The sequence below is a fragment of the Scophthalmus maximus genome, chromosome 1, assembly GCF_022379125.1.
Source record: "Scophthalmus maximus strain ysfricsl-2021 chromosome 1, ASM2237912v1, whole genome shotgun sequence".
Lineage (NCBI taxonomy): Eukaryota > Metazoa > Chordata > Actinopteri > Pleuronectiformes > Scophthalmidae > Scophthalmus > Scophthalmus maximus.
The window spans coordinates 15,205,661-15,220,145 of NC_061515.1; the positions used below are offsets into that span (position 1 = coordinate 15,205,661).

At 42.6% G+C, this 14,485-nt stretch overlaps 1 protein-coding gene across 1 annotated transcript in view; it reads left to right on the plus strand.

Moving 5' to 3' along the window:
- Positions 1–13,986, plus strand: part of tmem145 (transmembrane protein 145) — a 35,596-nt gene extending 21,610 nt beyond the window's left edge. Inside the window, exons 6-15 of the mRNA XM_035633236.2 lie at positions 1,062–1,146; positions 1,628–1,699; positions 3,225–3,293; positions 3,907–3,987; positions 4,334–4,412; positions 5,934–6,027; positions 7,898–8,070; positions 8,682–8,802; positions 9,210–9,398; positions 11,398–13,986. Coding sequence (XP_035489129.2) covers positions 1,062–1,146; positions 1,628–1,699; positions 3,225–3,293; positions 3,907–3,987; positions 4,334–4,412; positions 5,934–6,027; positions 7,898–8,070; positions 8,682–8,802; positions 9,210–9,398; positions 11,398–11,631 — 1,197 coding nt within the window. The 3' untranslated portion in view covers positions 11,632–13,986. The remainder of the gene's footprint in view (positions 1–1,061; positions 1,147–1,627; positions 1,700–3,224; positions 3,294–3,906; positions 3,988–4,333; positions 4,413–5,933; positions 6,028–7,897; positions 8,071–8,681; positions 8,803–9,209; positions 9,399–11,397) is intronic.
- The last annotated feature ends 499 nt before the right edge of the window (positions 13,987–14,485 follow it).

Sequence of the window (14,485 nt, forward strand, 5' to 3'; positions counted from 1 at the left end):
ACACCCAAGTCAAATGCAGAGGACTGGCCCTGTTCTCCCGCATGTCAATCCGGTGTGAGGAACGGACGTCGGTGGAAGATTTCTGCTGTAGAAAGTGCTGAAACACTTAGCTGAGAAAGGCAAAACTGTCTCATGATGAGCAGCAAGTGACGAGCACATCAAATGTTTTTTCCACCATGACTCTGCCACATGGTCCCTGTGTGTTGCCTTTCAAGCCCGGCGATGATCCGAAACTAGACTTTTGTTGTTCTGGTCTCAAAGGCTGCGTTATTTATTTTGTGCAAAACCAAAAACTGTCTTCACGTGTCTTGTTACATTTTGTAGTCTTGTTCACTTATATTCTACATATTCTTTTATATAGATCCACATTAGAAATACTGTTTTCCCTTTAGGCTTCAAATAAGGGTTTTGCTTTTACATGTTGACAGGCAAAGCATGGTGATTAAAAAACAAAAAAAAAGAATTTTATATATATATATATATATATATATATACAAACAGTACATTTTCCCCTTTGGTATATGATATCATTTTTCAATCGCATAACTAATATGAGTTACAGAACCGATGTGTATGCTGCAGCAGAAAAACAATTAATTTCCGTTTAGTGATTCCGCCTCTGGATTGTTCTCATGTGTAAATATTCCATGACTGTGCCAATGTTCACACTCAAAATACATATCATTTTAATATTTCTCCGTAAATACCAATGTGATTTCATCAATATCGCTCACATAGTTTGGTCTGTCTGAGTGATCTAGCACTTTGAAGTGCTGGTCCAGTTATCATCTTTTTTTTTTCTTGACCAAAAGGTTTGGAACCTCTTACAATGAAAAAAAAGAAAAAAAGAATATCATAAAAAAAGGTCTTAAAGCTTTGATAGCGCTCCTCACTGTTTAGGGCCATCAACCTGCAGAATTGTCCAGTGCAGCTTTTAAGCATTAATGTATATTTTTGTACAGATGACAAAACCTCTAACAATTAAGGACGATGGATTATTAATCTCAACCACACTCCCTCTCTCTGTCTACATCTTCTTGTCCCCCCATCCTCTCTTGCAGGGCGAGGGTTTGCAGCTGGAGTACGAGATGAAGCTGACCAATGGCCAGTCGTTGTGGACGCAGCATTTCTCCGCAGATGAGTTCGGTGAGAGTGATTAGTCAGAAAGAGAGCGAGAGAGAGAAAGAGAGAGATTATGGAATGAATCGCTGACGGCACAAGCCAACACCACTTAGCACGGCCAATAAAGCACACTGAACTGAACAAATTACAATAATGAAGGGACGGTTGAATGTATTAATGATGATAGATGAACTGAAACGGAGGGATGGATAGAAGAGGAGACCCAAGTAGCTTCTCAATGAATTATTCCAACAATCCCAACAACGTTCTCTCTCTCTCCCTCCCCTACTCTGCCTCTAGTTCAACTCTCTCTCTGCTTCTAATCCAATATCCTCCGTATTTTCCATCCTTACTTAAATATCCCTTCCCTCGTTGATTCCTTTACTTTCTGGTTTTGATTCCGTCTTCTCTCGTGGACTCTCTTTGTTACTCCTTTTCCCACGGTTTTCTGCCTTTCTCTCTCATTTAAATGTATTTATTTTTTCCCCTCACCCCTTATTCACAGGAATCCTGGAGACGGACATCACCTTCCTGGTCATATTCTCCATGGTGTTCCTCCTCTCCTGCTACTTTGCCAGTAAGTACAGTCTCGTCCACTTATACAGTATCTCTCTCGTTCCTCCACCTTCTTCTACGTAGGTGTGAGTCAGTTTATTCTTACTTCAAAAGCCCGCAGCCATCATTAAGTGCCCCTTTCTTCAGACCCCTTTTAAAATCGACACGCTTTCTTGATGGGATGGGAGTAGGTTCTCATGTCTTCCTCAGATAATTTGAGGCGGAGCATGTGCCCATTTTCTCCCGGGACTCGGAGTTTGTCAGAACGTCACGCGAGCAACACCGGAGTGAGAGGATGGCGAGAGAGGGCTTCGGGGTTTTTTTTCCGTGTACATGTTAACGGTTGAGCGGAGAAGGTAGCCGCGGCCTGAGCGTTAGGGAAGCGAGTTTGTCACATGAAGGTCATGCCGCAAATAACCTGCAGCCCCCAGGAATGACTTTCCCTCAAATGAAAACTCATTTCAAGCATCCTTAATGTAGGGTTTCCCTCGGCGGCCAGAGTTTATCTTCCATTTTCTCAACTGTTAAAAGGGTTGGTTCACTTTTGTTACCTCTTCCACCACTCTTCTTTAGTGCTTTTGTTCAAAACCCTTTTCGATTGTAAACCCCTCAAAACTAAGCTGTGCCCAATAACAAGGTGGGGCCCGGGGATTTTAGATGCCTGAAGATGGACGGAAGAGCCGGGGGTCCAGGGAATTCATTTAGCTTTTGTGGAATGCAAATATTTGCATTTGCAATATTTTTTAGGAGATTTCTGCAGCCACTGCACTAGAACGGGAGTAAACAGAATTATGTTTGTGCCGCTCACAGCAATGAGGGAAAATGCTGAAAAATTCAACAGCACCATCCACAGTGTGCAACACTGACTGTTGTTCCAAAATAGTTAAAGCTATGGATTATAAATAGTAATGCGGGCACCGTTTCTGGAAGGAGTTTTTTAAATATATTTACATTTACATGTATTTTTAAAAGGCTGTATGGGTCTTCAAACAAACATCTTCACCGTCATTGTTTTGGTGTCGAGGCAGAAATCTCAAAGATTGGAATCTCAATAGTGAAAAAACATATCTAGCTGCACAACTACATGCTATTAGGGGAGGGATAAAACGAAAATATTTAAAAAGGCTCAGCTCAGGAGCTGTCTTTGGATCTTTGGTTTCAAATCACTCCATCTTCCTCAGCAGATGGAGTCGCCGGGTTGATCTGGAATTGCAAATGATCGAGTTGTCATTTTTCTAAACTCTTTAAGGACTTCCAGTCCGTGTTCCAGATCAGGAGATGGATGCATATTAATGCCCCCTCCGCCCCGCCCACCCCATTTATCTGGCCCATTCCCTTGTTCTTCCTTTTCTTCTGCTGCTCACTCTCTGTACCTCTCTTGCTCTGCTTCACCATCTGTTAGCATATCTCCATCCATTTTATCTCTATCCACCACCAACACACACACACGCTCACACACACACACACACACACACACACACACACACACACACACACACACTCCTTCATCACCGCTATCTCATTCTTGTTTTTTTTCCCCCCTGCAGATAATCTAAAGGGAAGACAGCTTCTTCACACAACCTACAAAATGTTTATGACGGCGGCAGGTGTGGAGGGTGAGAGCTTCTGTCCTGAACACACACACACACGCACACACACTCAACGAGCCTCTTGCATGGCTGCAGCATCTCGCACCTTAATCCCCACGTCAAGAGCTGAGATATTATCACCGTTATTAGCCTTTGAATAGGAACCATTGCAAACAGCCGTGCTGTGCCACAGTGTTCGGTGGCGCGTGCTGTCACTGAAGAACACCTTCTTTTACTCTTCTCGCCCTGTCCCCCCCCCCTTTTCCCTACTTCCCCCTTATCTCGCTGTCTTCCTTCTCGCTTGCTTGTCCCCCTGCAAATCTGTTCTCGATCCCCCCGCCACCCCTGAACTCCCTCTCTCCCTCACCTCCCACTACTCCCTCGCCTTCTGCTCCCTTTTCATCACATTTCATCAATTCCTCTTCTTTTCTGTCTCACTCCTCTCCCTCACATTTCTCTCCCCCACCCCCCTGCCCTTTCACTTTCAGTTTCATCTCTGTTCTTTATTTCTTCTTTACTTCCTCACTCTTTTATCGCCTTCTCTCTTCTTCTTTACCCACCCCCCACCCCTCTCTTCTCTTCTTCACCCTACTCTTGTTTTCACATTTCTGCTCTTCCCTACATCTTTTCCATTTGGCAGTGCTCAGCCTGTTGTTTCACTGCGTCTACTGGGGCCTGTACGCGAGAGATGGAGTTGGCAACGGCAGCCTGAAAATACTCGGTGAGTTCCTCTTCTGCATTGGCCACATACGGTCGTAAGGACGGACGGACTGACTGACTGACGGACTGACGGACTGATGGACTGACGGACTGACACGGCGTCTGCGCTGGAGAATCACTCACAGCCACAAGCAGAATGAGAGAGTGGACGATGACGGATGTGAAGGGCTGTAATGGCTGTCTTGAAGGGCACATGCAGGATCGTGCGTGGGCTTTTTCTGTGACTGTGTGCATACGTGTGGGGCGACCTGATTTTTATTCTTTCCCCACTGATGCAACGAATCCGGAAAAGCACAACCTAATTACCCCCTTTGTCTTCCTCTCACTTTCTGTCTGTCCGTCTCCAGGGAAATTACTGTTCTCCGTCAGTTTCTTGGTGTTCCTTCTGATGCTCATATTGTTGGGCAAAGGTTTCACTGTCACCAGGTAGGGGGTGTGCACTTTTTTTCTTCTTTTTATTACTTTTGTATTATTTTGGAGCGTATGTGTGTGTGTGTGTGTGTGTGTGTGTGTGTGTGTGTGTGTGTGTGTGTGTGTGTGTGTGTGTACTGCACATGTATTTTTGTTTGAGCACGCATGTATCTCTGTTTACCCGAGCCCTGTCAGCCCTGTGCAAGTGTGTTTGTGCTGCCTCTGTCTTTCACCGTCAGGCCTCGCTGTCACAGCCATAAGACTATCTGCTGACATGCCAGTGTTAGGCGTCAGTCAAAAAGACAGTTAGTGCGCTGGAGCCGATGGTGTGGATGAACACCTGATATGTCTGAGGGGGGCTGTGATAGAACGATGCTGCTCCGGTGTTTTTGTGTTTCATTTCAGTCGAAGAATGACGCGTGCCCTACAAACCCAGCTGACAATTCTTTTTTTTATTTTTCTGGGGTTTTTTTTGCTTTTTCTTAGTCGAGATTTTGCCCGGGACAGGCATCATCTCAGACAGACTGCACAATGAATAGATTCACGATCGCTCTCCTCGCCTGAAACATCAGCATGTATCCATCGTGCGACTGACTGGATCAATTCTCACCCCACTGTCATTGCTCTTCCTAAATTTCCATTTCCAGTTTCACACTGCAGTTGTCAGTCTGTGGAACTAAAAAAAACATGCCGGCAGCTGCTCTTGAAATGTTGTTAGATTTCTGCCAACAAAATCCCCAGAAGTTGCTCTCTCAGTAGGTTTTATGTGAGGAGAGGGCAGCGCAGTGCACAATCAACATCTAGTTAAATTGCATTTCATGAGGTTTTTGAGTCTGAGTGGTGATGAGTCATCATGTGAGCCACTGCTCATAGACGGGGGGGGGGGGGTTGGCCCTGCTTCAGGTTCCATTGATCTCTGTGGATATTTTCCAGACTGAACTTATGAAGTGAGAACTGAGCTTGCAAAATCGAAGCTGGCTTTTCTCGTCTCCAGGATTACATCCGTCTGGGTTCAGAAGATGCTGTTATCCCGTGGACTTCCTTAACCTTCTTGAAAGCCCAGTGAATAAACTTACAACTGCGTTACTGTCGAGCTAAATATTATCTGCAGCGACTGATGAAGTTGACAGTTTGGTGATTATTACCAGACGGCTTTGATATTTCCCTCTCTCTCTGTGTGTGTGTGTGTGTGTGTGTGTGTGTGATGAGCCAAACTGCGTTTGAAATGCTGATGAAGGCGTAACGCTGAAACGCTTCCTTTTATCGACTGCAAATACTGAAGCATTAATTTCTGCCTTTGTGAGGCAAAACAAGACATGAATCTGCAGCCTTTTTTTCTATACTCAGTCCTTTGTGTTGTGTGGTTTCGCCTAGCTGCTTTTAGATTCGATTTTCTTTGCTTGGGTATAAAGGACCAAATGGGTGCTTTTGTGTGTTTGTTCCCTCCCTCCCATATGTGTATCTTTAAGTGTTTCTTATCTTCCCCTAGCTGGTGTGCAACCTCTGACCCTTTTGTTTTGTCCGTGTGTGTGTCAGGGCGAGGATCAGTCACAGTGGGTCGGTGAAGTTGAGCATTTACATGACAGTCTACACAATCACCTACGTCATTCTCTTCATCTATGAGGCGGAGGTACGCACGCACGGACGCACGCACGCACACACACACACACACACACATACTGCACTAAAGTCGATACTGGGGCAGCGAATGTATGGTTATTTTCATTATAGAATCATCTATTGATTAGAAATTTTTTATTGTAAATTACATATTATCCGAGCCTAGTGTGGTCCCTTTAAGTTGCATGGCAGAAGAAATTGTATTTGCAACTACATATGACAGAAAAGTCCTGTATTTGAGGTGAAATTAGATGATTGACATTTTGATTGATTGATTAATTCATCTTCTAAATAAAAGAATTCACTTTGCTCACTGAGAGCCACAACAGTTCATGTTACATTCATGTTATATTGGATTGAAAACTTGTAACGTATAAGTGCTGCATCAGTCTTAATGTTCCTTGACTGCAGGTGACAGGGAATTTATCAATGAAAATCTAAATTTTATGCACAGGATGACGGTTGCGAGAGCAGGGTTTCTGATTGACAACGTTGGACACGGTATCCGCAATAAATCTGTAATATTGCTCTTCTTCTACTTTTAAAAAAAATATCCCATAAATATTCATGGAAGAGTTGGGCCCACAGATCAACGTGGCCTGCAATAGCTTTTTCTGTCTTGACAACCATTTCACTGATATATATATATATATATATATATATATATATATATATATTTTCACTGATGAATTAGTTCATCGCTAAACTAATTATTATATTTGTGTGTTTAAAAACTCCTCGATGATTGATAAATTATGGATGCAGACAGGAACAACCAGACCATTCCCAGACTACAAACGCACTTACAATGCATTATGTAAGTACAGTACCTGGGATAATAAATCTAAGATCAGTGGACGCTTCTTTTTTAGGAAAGTTAGTTAGAATAACTGATCAGCATTCTCTCTCATTAATTATGCTGTGTCTTCATGTTCTGCGTGTGAACCCCCCGACACGTATTCCACCATGTTGATGCATATGAGCTTATGAATTAATAACACACTTGGAGTGTTACAGTTACTCTGCATGCCGCAGAGACCTCGGCAGCAGTCAGATGTGATGATGGTACACTTAGGTGGTACAGTGGATTACAGTCTCTGAATTCGGCATTGGTAATGACCCAGTGGGAATAGTGCAGCGGAAGAATCTGTGCTATATTTAATGCAGAAGCCTATAGCCATCTCTCTCAGTGGAGTGTGTGGATCCGAAGCAGTGTCATTTATCTGCCGGCCTGCCCTCTTAACATGGTGCCTGCTATTAAAGAGCTCACAACTCAGGAGGGGGGCTCCGGCTAAAAATACGCCAAACTAGGTTACAACTGGAAATGAAATGTAGACCTGAAGAGCGTTCCTGGTGCTGGGCCAGGCTCCGGTTGCCTGCCCGGTCAGATCCCGTGGTGCTCCGCTCGGTGCAGTCAAACCTATGCATTATGTAGCAAGAGTAACCCTGTATGGCCAAAGCTATCCGGTCACTGGACTGTGAAATATAACCTAGCATCTGCAGATACAAGGACGCTTGCCGCACACACACGCACACACACACACACACACACACACACACACACACACACACACACACACAGACGCACGCACACACATACCAATGACCTAGTTGTGGAGAGGAAGTGTCAATGTCAAAGACTCACAGAATGCTGCAAGCTGAGTTTTGGCTCGGCCATCGCAGTACATCAGTTGAACCATGAGCAATCCATCTTAGTAATTAGGGCACGGACCACAAAGGGAAGCCAAGCAAATAGAAACTTCTCCTTTGTCTAAAAGTTTAGCTTGTTTTAAATGAGTGTGTGTGTGTGTGTGTGTGTGTGTGTGTGTGTGTGTGTGTGTGTGTTCTTTTTGGCATAACTTGTCGTGTCCCTGTGCCAGTTCTTCGACCCAGGTGAAGTGCTGTACGCCTACGACAGCCCCGCAGGCTACGGACTGATGGGCCTGCAGCTGCTGGCCTATGTGTGGTTCTGCTACGCCGTGCTGGTCTCTCTGAAACACTACCCAGAGAAACAGCCCTTCTACATCCCGTTCTTCACCACATACACACTATGGTGAGACCCGCGTGCTATAATGGCACCTGCATCGGAGATTGCAGGACTAGGAAAAACACATTTCTCTGTTTTAGGTCTCGTCAAATTTGAATAATTTGTGCTGCTTAGTACAAATGTCCACCAGGTAGCTGATGCTCTGGCCGTCCTGCAATGAAAAGTTGTTTATTGTTGCACTGCCCTTCTAGATCACTGAGTGTCCAACTTCTGTGCTCCACTCCCACTATAGAGAATTACACTTGAATGAATGATTGCTAGAGGAAAATATCTATTTTTACTCAGCTGATGAGATCTCCTCCTATTAGAATAATTTATACTGCCTCATTTTTGTGTGTGCAGAATAGTTTAAAGCTTTGTATTGGGAACACACTGCTCAGCCTCTCTGCCTTTCACTCTTTGTGTAGAAGAGCATGAGTTTAAATGAGGGGTAGATTACAAAGACCAATATTATCTCTGCATTGCTCTCAACTACCCCCTGCCTCATTATCTTCGCCTCTCATATCCTCCAAACTTTATCTCCCTCTGCTCCTACTATATCTGCTCACCTTTTTTAAAATTTTTTAATATGTTTCTTCCACATGTTTATTATAAGTCTGTTCACTTGCCTTCCTCAGGTTTTTCGCAGTGCCTGTTATGGCTCTGATCGCCAACTATGGGATTCCTCGCTGGGCCCGGGAGAAGATCGTCAACGGCATTCAGCTCGGCATCCACCTCTACGCTCACATCGTTTTCCTTGTTCGTAACACACACACACATACACACACACACACACACACACACACACACACACACACACACACACACACAAACACACACAAGCACACACAAGCGGCACACGTGTGCACGGGCTCATGCACTCTCTTGCTCTTCTACATAGTTCACATCGTTCACGAGTCATCATCTCCACAGTCATTCATACATTATTCACTATCTGTGAGTCATAACTGCCTCATGCTGATTGTCTCCTCCACACATCATTATCTGGCTCTTCCTCACCTTCGACACATTGTTCTTTATTAATGGGCCGTACTGCTCACGCAAATTTCCTTTTTATATTCCTGCTCGGTGCATGCATTGCTATTCCCTCCTCTCCTATGTGCTCGGCCTATGTGTTAAATCATTTTTATCCCCTTGTCCCTCAGGTTATCACACGCCCTTCAGCTGCCAATAAGAACTTCCCATATCACGTTCGGACATCCCAGATTGGAATTCTTCTGTCCAGTCCGAAAGGGGGTGAGGGGGCTGAGAGTTTCCCCCATCACGCTTATGGAAACGGCTCCTTCCTGGGGGATTCTCAACCTAACTTCACTGAACTATTCTCCATTCAATCGGTGAGTCTAACCATAATGTGTTTGGATGCGTGGCTGATATGCTGGATTGAAGCTGTTAAAGTTTCAATTGAGAATTATAGTTCATGCCTTCCATTCATAATTTTGCCGTGCCTTTCTAAAAGTAATTAGATTTATCTAAGTTGTGGGATTACATATTTTGTTGATGTTTTTAAAATGCAAACATCTCCGTGTCAAACCGAGCTTGAAATTAACCGCTGTGTCATCAAACAAAGACTCAAATTAGAAGGTATCAGTGTAACAGTACAGTTTGTAAGGCGGCGTGTTTTTGGGGATTTATTTCTTGGCGGAAACTTTCATCTCTTGCTGTGGGCGTCGGTTGAATGGCAGTAAGCACAACCTGACATAGCACAGGCACTGATACGAAAACAATTAGGCACTATGAAATAATGATTAAACAGAAACTTTGACAAGACAAAATTAAGACGTCGAGTTTGCCGTGATGAATCGTCAAGCTCGGGGAACTTGTGCAAATGGCTTTCTTCACACTGAACAGAAACGAGTGTCTGGAGAAGATCTCTGATTTTCAGCAACACTTGGCGAAACATGCAGAAACTAGCAGGAGTAATATAACGTTGAAGGGCCAACCCAAATAATTGGCACAAAGTTGACAAAATTACTTCTAGTAAAAACAAGTTTACTAGTTTAGTGTGTATTAGATAAAAAGGCATTAAAAGCAAAAGACAATGAAAATTCATGAAGTGACATAGCAGCAGTAAAAAGACCAAAGTATAATAGAATAAAAGTGCAGCAGGTAAAACATCAAGTTTTTAATTTACATTTAAAAGTGGCTCAGAATAAAGGCAGTTCGTTCTGCTGTTCCTAAACCATTATGTGCTTTATAACCTGCTGCTGGAAATCGATTCTCTAAACGAATGCCAGTGTAAACAGTAGTTATATGCTCTCTTCTCCTGGTTCTTGTTAGAAAACTGGCAGCACAATTGATGCATTTGCTGCACACATCGAACTGGAGGAAACTGGAAAGACCAGGCTTGAGTGCGGCTGCTTAAAAAAAAAAGTCTAATAAAACACCATCATTTCAAACTTGGCCTTTTTTATGGCCCTGAAAGCAAGGTGGGAAATAAGAGTCTCTCCTCTTTGTCGTGTTTGACGTAGTGCTCTTGGTCTTGTCTTTCTTCGAAGTGAAGGGAATGTCGTTGCAGCTGATTACTTGCATGGACACAGTGAGTCTATTAGACCGGGGTTATTTGGCGAAAGAACACAGTAAATCTGTTGTCTTATTGTTTTGCAGAAATTGGCCTAAAAGGTAAACTCTGAGGTTATCGCTGCAGCTCCTGTCCTGCAATGTGGCCCCAAGCCAAAGTGTCAAATGATAATTTTTTTACCACTTGGGCATTTTAAAAGAATAAAATAGTGTTTGGAGTTAAAAAAAAAAAATCTAGATTCGAGGGGTTTAACAACTGAAGGTTTTAGTGAAATTCATGGCTTGCAGCACATCTAGTGCCAAGGAATTAAAAAAGAAAGAATCACAACTTACACAGAGAGATACATCCATTGTCATACAATGCATTTGATGATATGATCTTAAGCTCTAGAACATTTTAATTAATATTTAAATGTTTTCTGAAGTTTTATTGACCAAACGGTTTATAGATTCATTAATGAAATAATTGCCAGATTGTTGAATAACGAAAACAGACCTAAAGTTTTGCATAGGTTTGCCATATTGTGACATGTATATTGATGTAATTATTTCAACCATGTCCTCCAAGCCTACATGAAGTACAGTATGATCTGGTTTGACGAACTGTGCAAAATAAAAGTGCCAGGTAAAGCCTGGAGGTCAGGAAACCCAGTGCCTGTGCAATTGACCCCTGACCTATATGACCGTGACAGCATGTGATGTATAGTTTGGTGTAACTGACCCAGTGTCTCCAAAGTCCCAGTTTCTGACAAGTAACCTATATTCTGAAGATCAGACCAGGTCAAAAGTGCAAAGTTATCCTGTTCCTCCCTCCAGGATCCAGTGAAGACGGTGGAGGAGACGGTGGCCTGCAAAGGACCAGAGGTGCCAAGGAACAGCGAGCAGAAGATCATCACCACTGCTGCCGACTTAACGTCGATATTGCCCCCACCTCCGATACCCCCCCGCCCGGCCACGCGCTCACCCCCGCTGCCGCCTCGGCTCCCATCGTTCACCGAATATTTCAGCATGCAGAGCGGAGGCGGAGGAGGGTTCGGAACCAAGGCGTGAGATGGAGAGAAGGTCAGCACAGAGGGAGACGAGGGGAAGGCTTGGAGGGGATTGGACAGAATGACAATACCAGAGAAGGAAAAGTGGAAATCAAGGCGTCACCATATAGAGACAAAAGGGACAGCCCACAAAAAAAAGTTTGGAGATTGGAAGGACGAAGAAGAGAGATCATCAGAAAAGTGAATCCATAAACGGTACCTTTTCACATGTGAATGGGAATAACCTGCTCGGAGGAGTAAGGGGGGAAATGGCTGTGAGGAAGGAGTGCTGAGCTTGTTAAAGAATAAAGAAGCAATAAATATTTGATGCTGACCAGTAAAAGGCACACAGGGAGAAAGATGACAAAGTGGATGTAGCCTGAGCAATAGAATGATAGCTGTGCAAGATGCGGAAATGAACAAAATTCTTGAAATACTTTTATTCAAAAATTCATGAGGTGGCGATGGTGTGCCTGGAAGAGTTTTGTAAATAGCTGAAACTGGAGAGAGCTACCACTATATCTAGTTTTTATTTTTAAAAAAATAAATAAAGAAGGAAATTGGTTTTCATGTTTTTTTCCACATCATTAAATTCCAGTTGGTGCTGTGACCATTGAAAAATCTCAAACTCGTGGGGGAAAAAAGAGACTTTTGGTTATGTTTGGCATATTTTGATAAAGCATAGATATTTACTCCATATGGAGTTTGTTGGGTTACTTTATATTCTAATATGCCTTTATTGCAGCTGGTTATTCTGGTTTGATATGCTGATGTGTAAATGTAAAATGTCACGTTTACTGTGGGCACTTCTAGGTACTCGTAAAAACAAGCATGTTTGTATTGTAATTCCTGTCCAAAAGGCTAATATGTGTATTCCATGTGATCATACAATATTTTGCTTATTGTGTGTATTGAAATCTATACTTTTGTAAATACATACAATAGGCTTTAGTCTATTTTTGACAGGTCGAAATGCTGTTGTTATTCCAAACAAAGCCCTCTAGTGCTGTCTGAAACAATATGGAGACAAATATTCTACTACTTTGGTTGATTGCAGAATATTCCTGCTCAAAAAAATGTCATTTCTGTGTATGTAGACGTTGGTGAATGTACTGATGCAATACAGCACAAGGACAGGGATGATTTTCAAGTTACTGGAATACGATAGCGCACCTTTATCCAACTGTCTTCAGCTTACATCGACAACACGCTCCATGATTACAGAGCAGGATGCTTCCCTTCTTTTCCCAAACACAAGTAACTTCATCCTCACCCCTGTCTGGTAAACTGAATATATATATATACATATATATATATATGTATATATATATAGTATTTGTCCGCTTTTCGCACTTGAATGTTCAAACCGTACGAAAAGCTGAACAAATATTTCTAGTTTTATATCTCCCGACATTGAGTGATGACAAAAAAAATACATGTATACAAAAAAAACAAAAAAAAAAGCCTTGTAGAGCAACTGTGAAAACAGCAACACAACTGTACATTTTGTCTGTCCTGCATGGAGCACTTTAATGTTCCTGGTCTAAGTCTGTTTGTTCGTGATGACGTCACATTATAAGACTGCTTTGACACTTGTACCCACACCACCATCCAGGAGTATTCCACACGCACACACACACACACCTGTAAATACAGTCTGAAAAGCGTCAGCGACTGCTCGGACGGACTTTTATTTTTATTTTTAAGAAGGTACCACAATTGAGAAACTGAAAAAAAGGCATTAGCAAATTCAGAAGTTTTATCTTTTTCTGATTCATAATTCATCGGTGGGATCTGATCTGGGATCAGCCGGTGTATCTGAGCCAATCTTGCTGTGCCGGAGTACTTTAGGATGTTAGGACTGTGGTGTGTAAAATTGTGAGGGTGTAGTCATGAGGTGTAACTCGATACTTGAACTAGAGTACTACTAGTCGTTATTTCTGATTATGTGTCTGGTTTATAGTTGGCATGTCCGCCATTTTGTCTGCTGTTGCCTGATGCTACGGTTGCCATGACTCGACTGAAAACAGACCCCCGGGTGACTCGACTAACCGACCGGTTTACCCGATGAGACTGCATCACTGTTTCAACCGTGCAGATATTGATACTAAGTTATAGGACTGACACACACACACACACACACACACACACACACACACACACACACACCTAGCGGAGAGAAGTGGAATAAAAGAGATTATGTATGCATGACAGAAAACAGCACAGCTTTTAGGCGACTCAGAGCGTTCTGGTTAAGAGCACATCACTGAAGCACCGTTCAGATGCATTTTAAAGGTGTCAAATGAAGAATTCTAAATACGCTGTACATATACACACTTTTTGCCAAATTAAAAAAAATAATATGGTTTTGTTATAAGTTTTGGTGTGTGTGTGTGTGTTATTTGGCTCACGAGTTTTTTTGTGCTCCAGTTTACAACGAGGGCACGCTTCCAAAAGGGGTAAATCCAATATCTGTAAATCATATTTAGAATCTGTTCTCATTACAAGAGTCCATTAAAGTAAAAGACCACAGGGACAGACTCCAGGCTGGTCACAATCGGATGTAGGCTATAGCCTAATTATTTTACAGTGCTTTTGAAGTGCAGTCACAACAAACTGTTTCTCGTTTGTCCCTGTTTTGTGCTCCGAGGGTCTGAACTTCAGCCTCAGTCTTTTGCGGGAAAAGAAACTCCTAATGTTGTTTTGGAACGATTTGTGATCAACAAGTCATTTTCCATCAAATTGAAACCAATTCAATACAATACGACAGACCAATACAATACATACTGTAAATACACTCTTTGTTAATCTATTCCACATCTGACAAAATAAGGAATTGTTTAATGTAGTGCAGCATGATAGAGCTTTTTACTTTT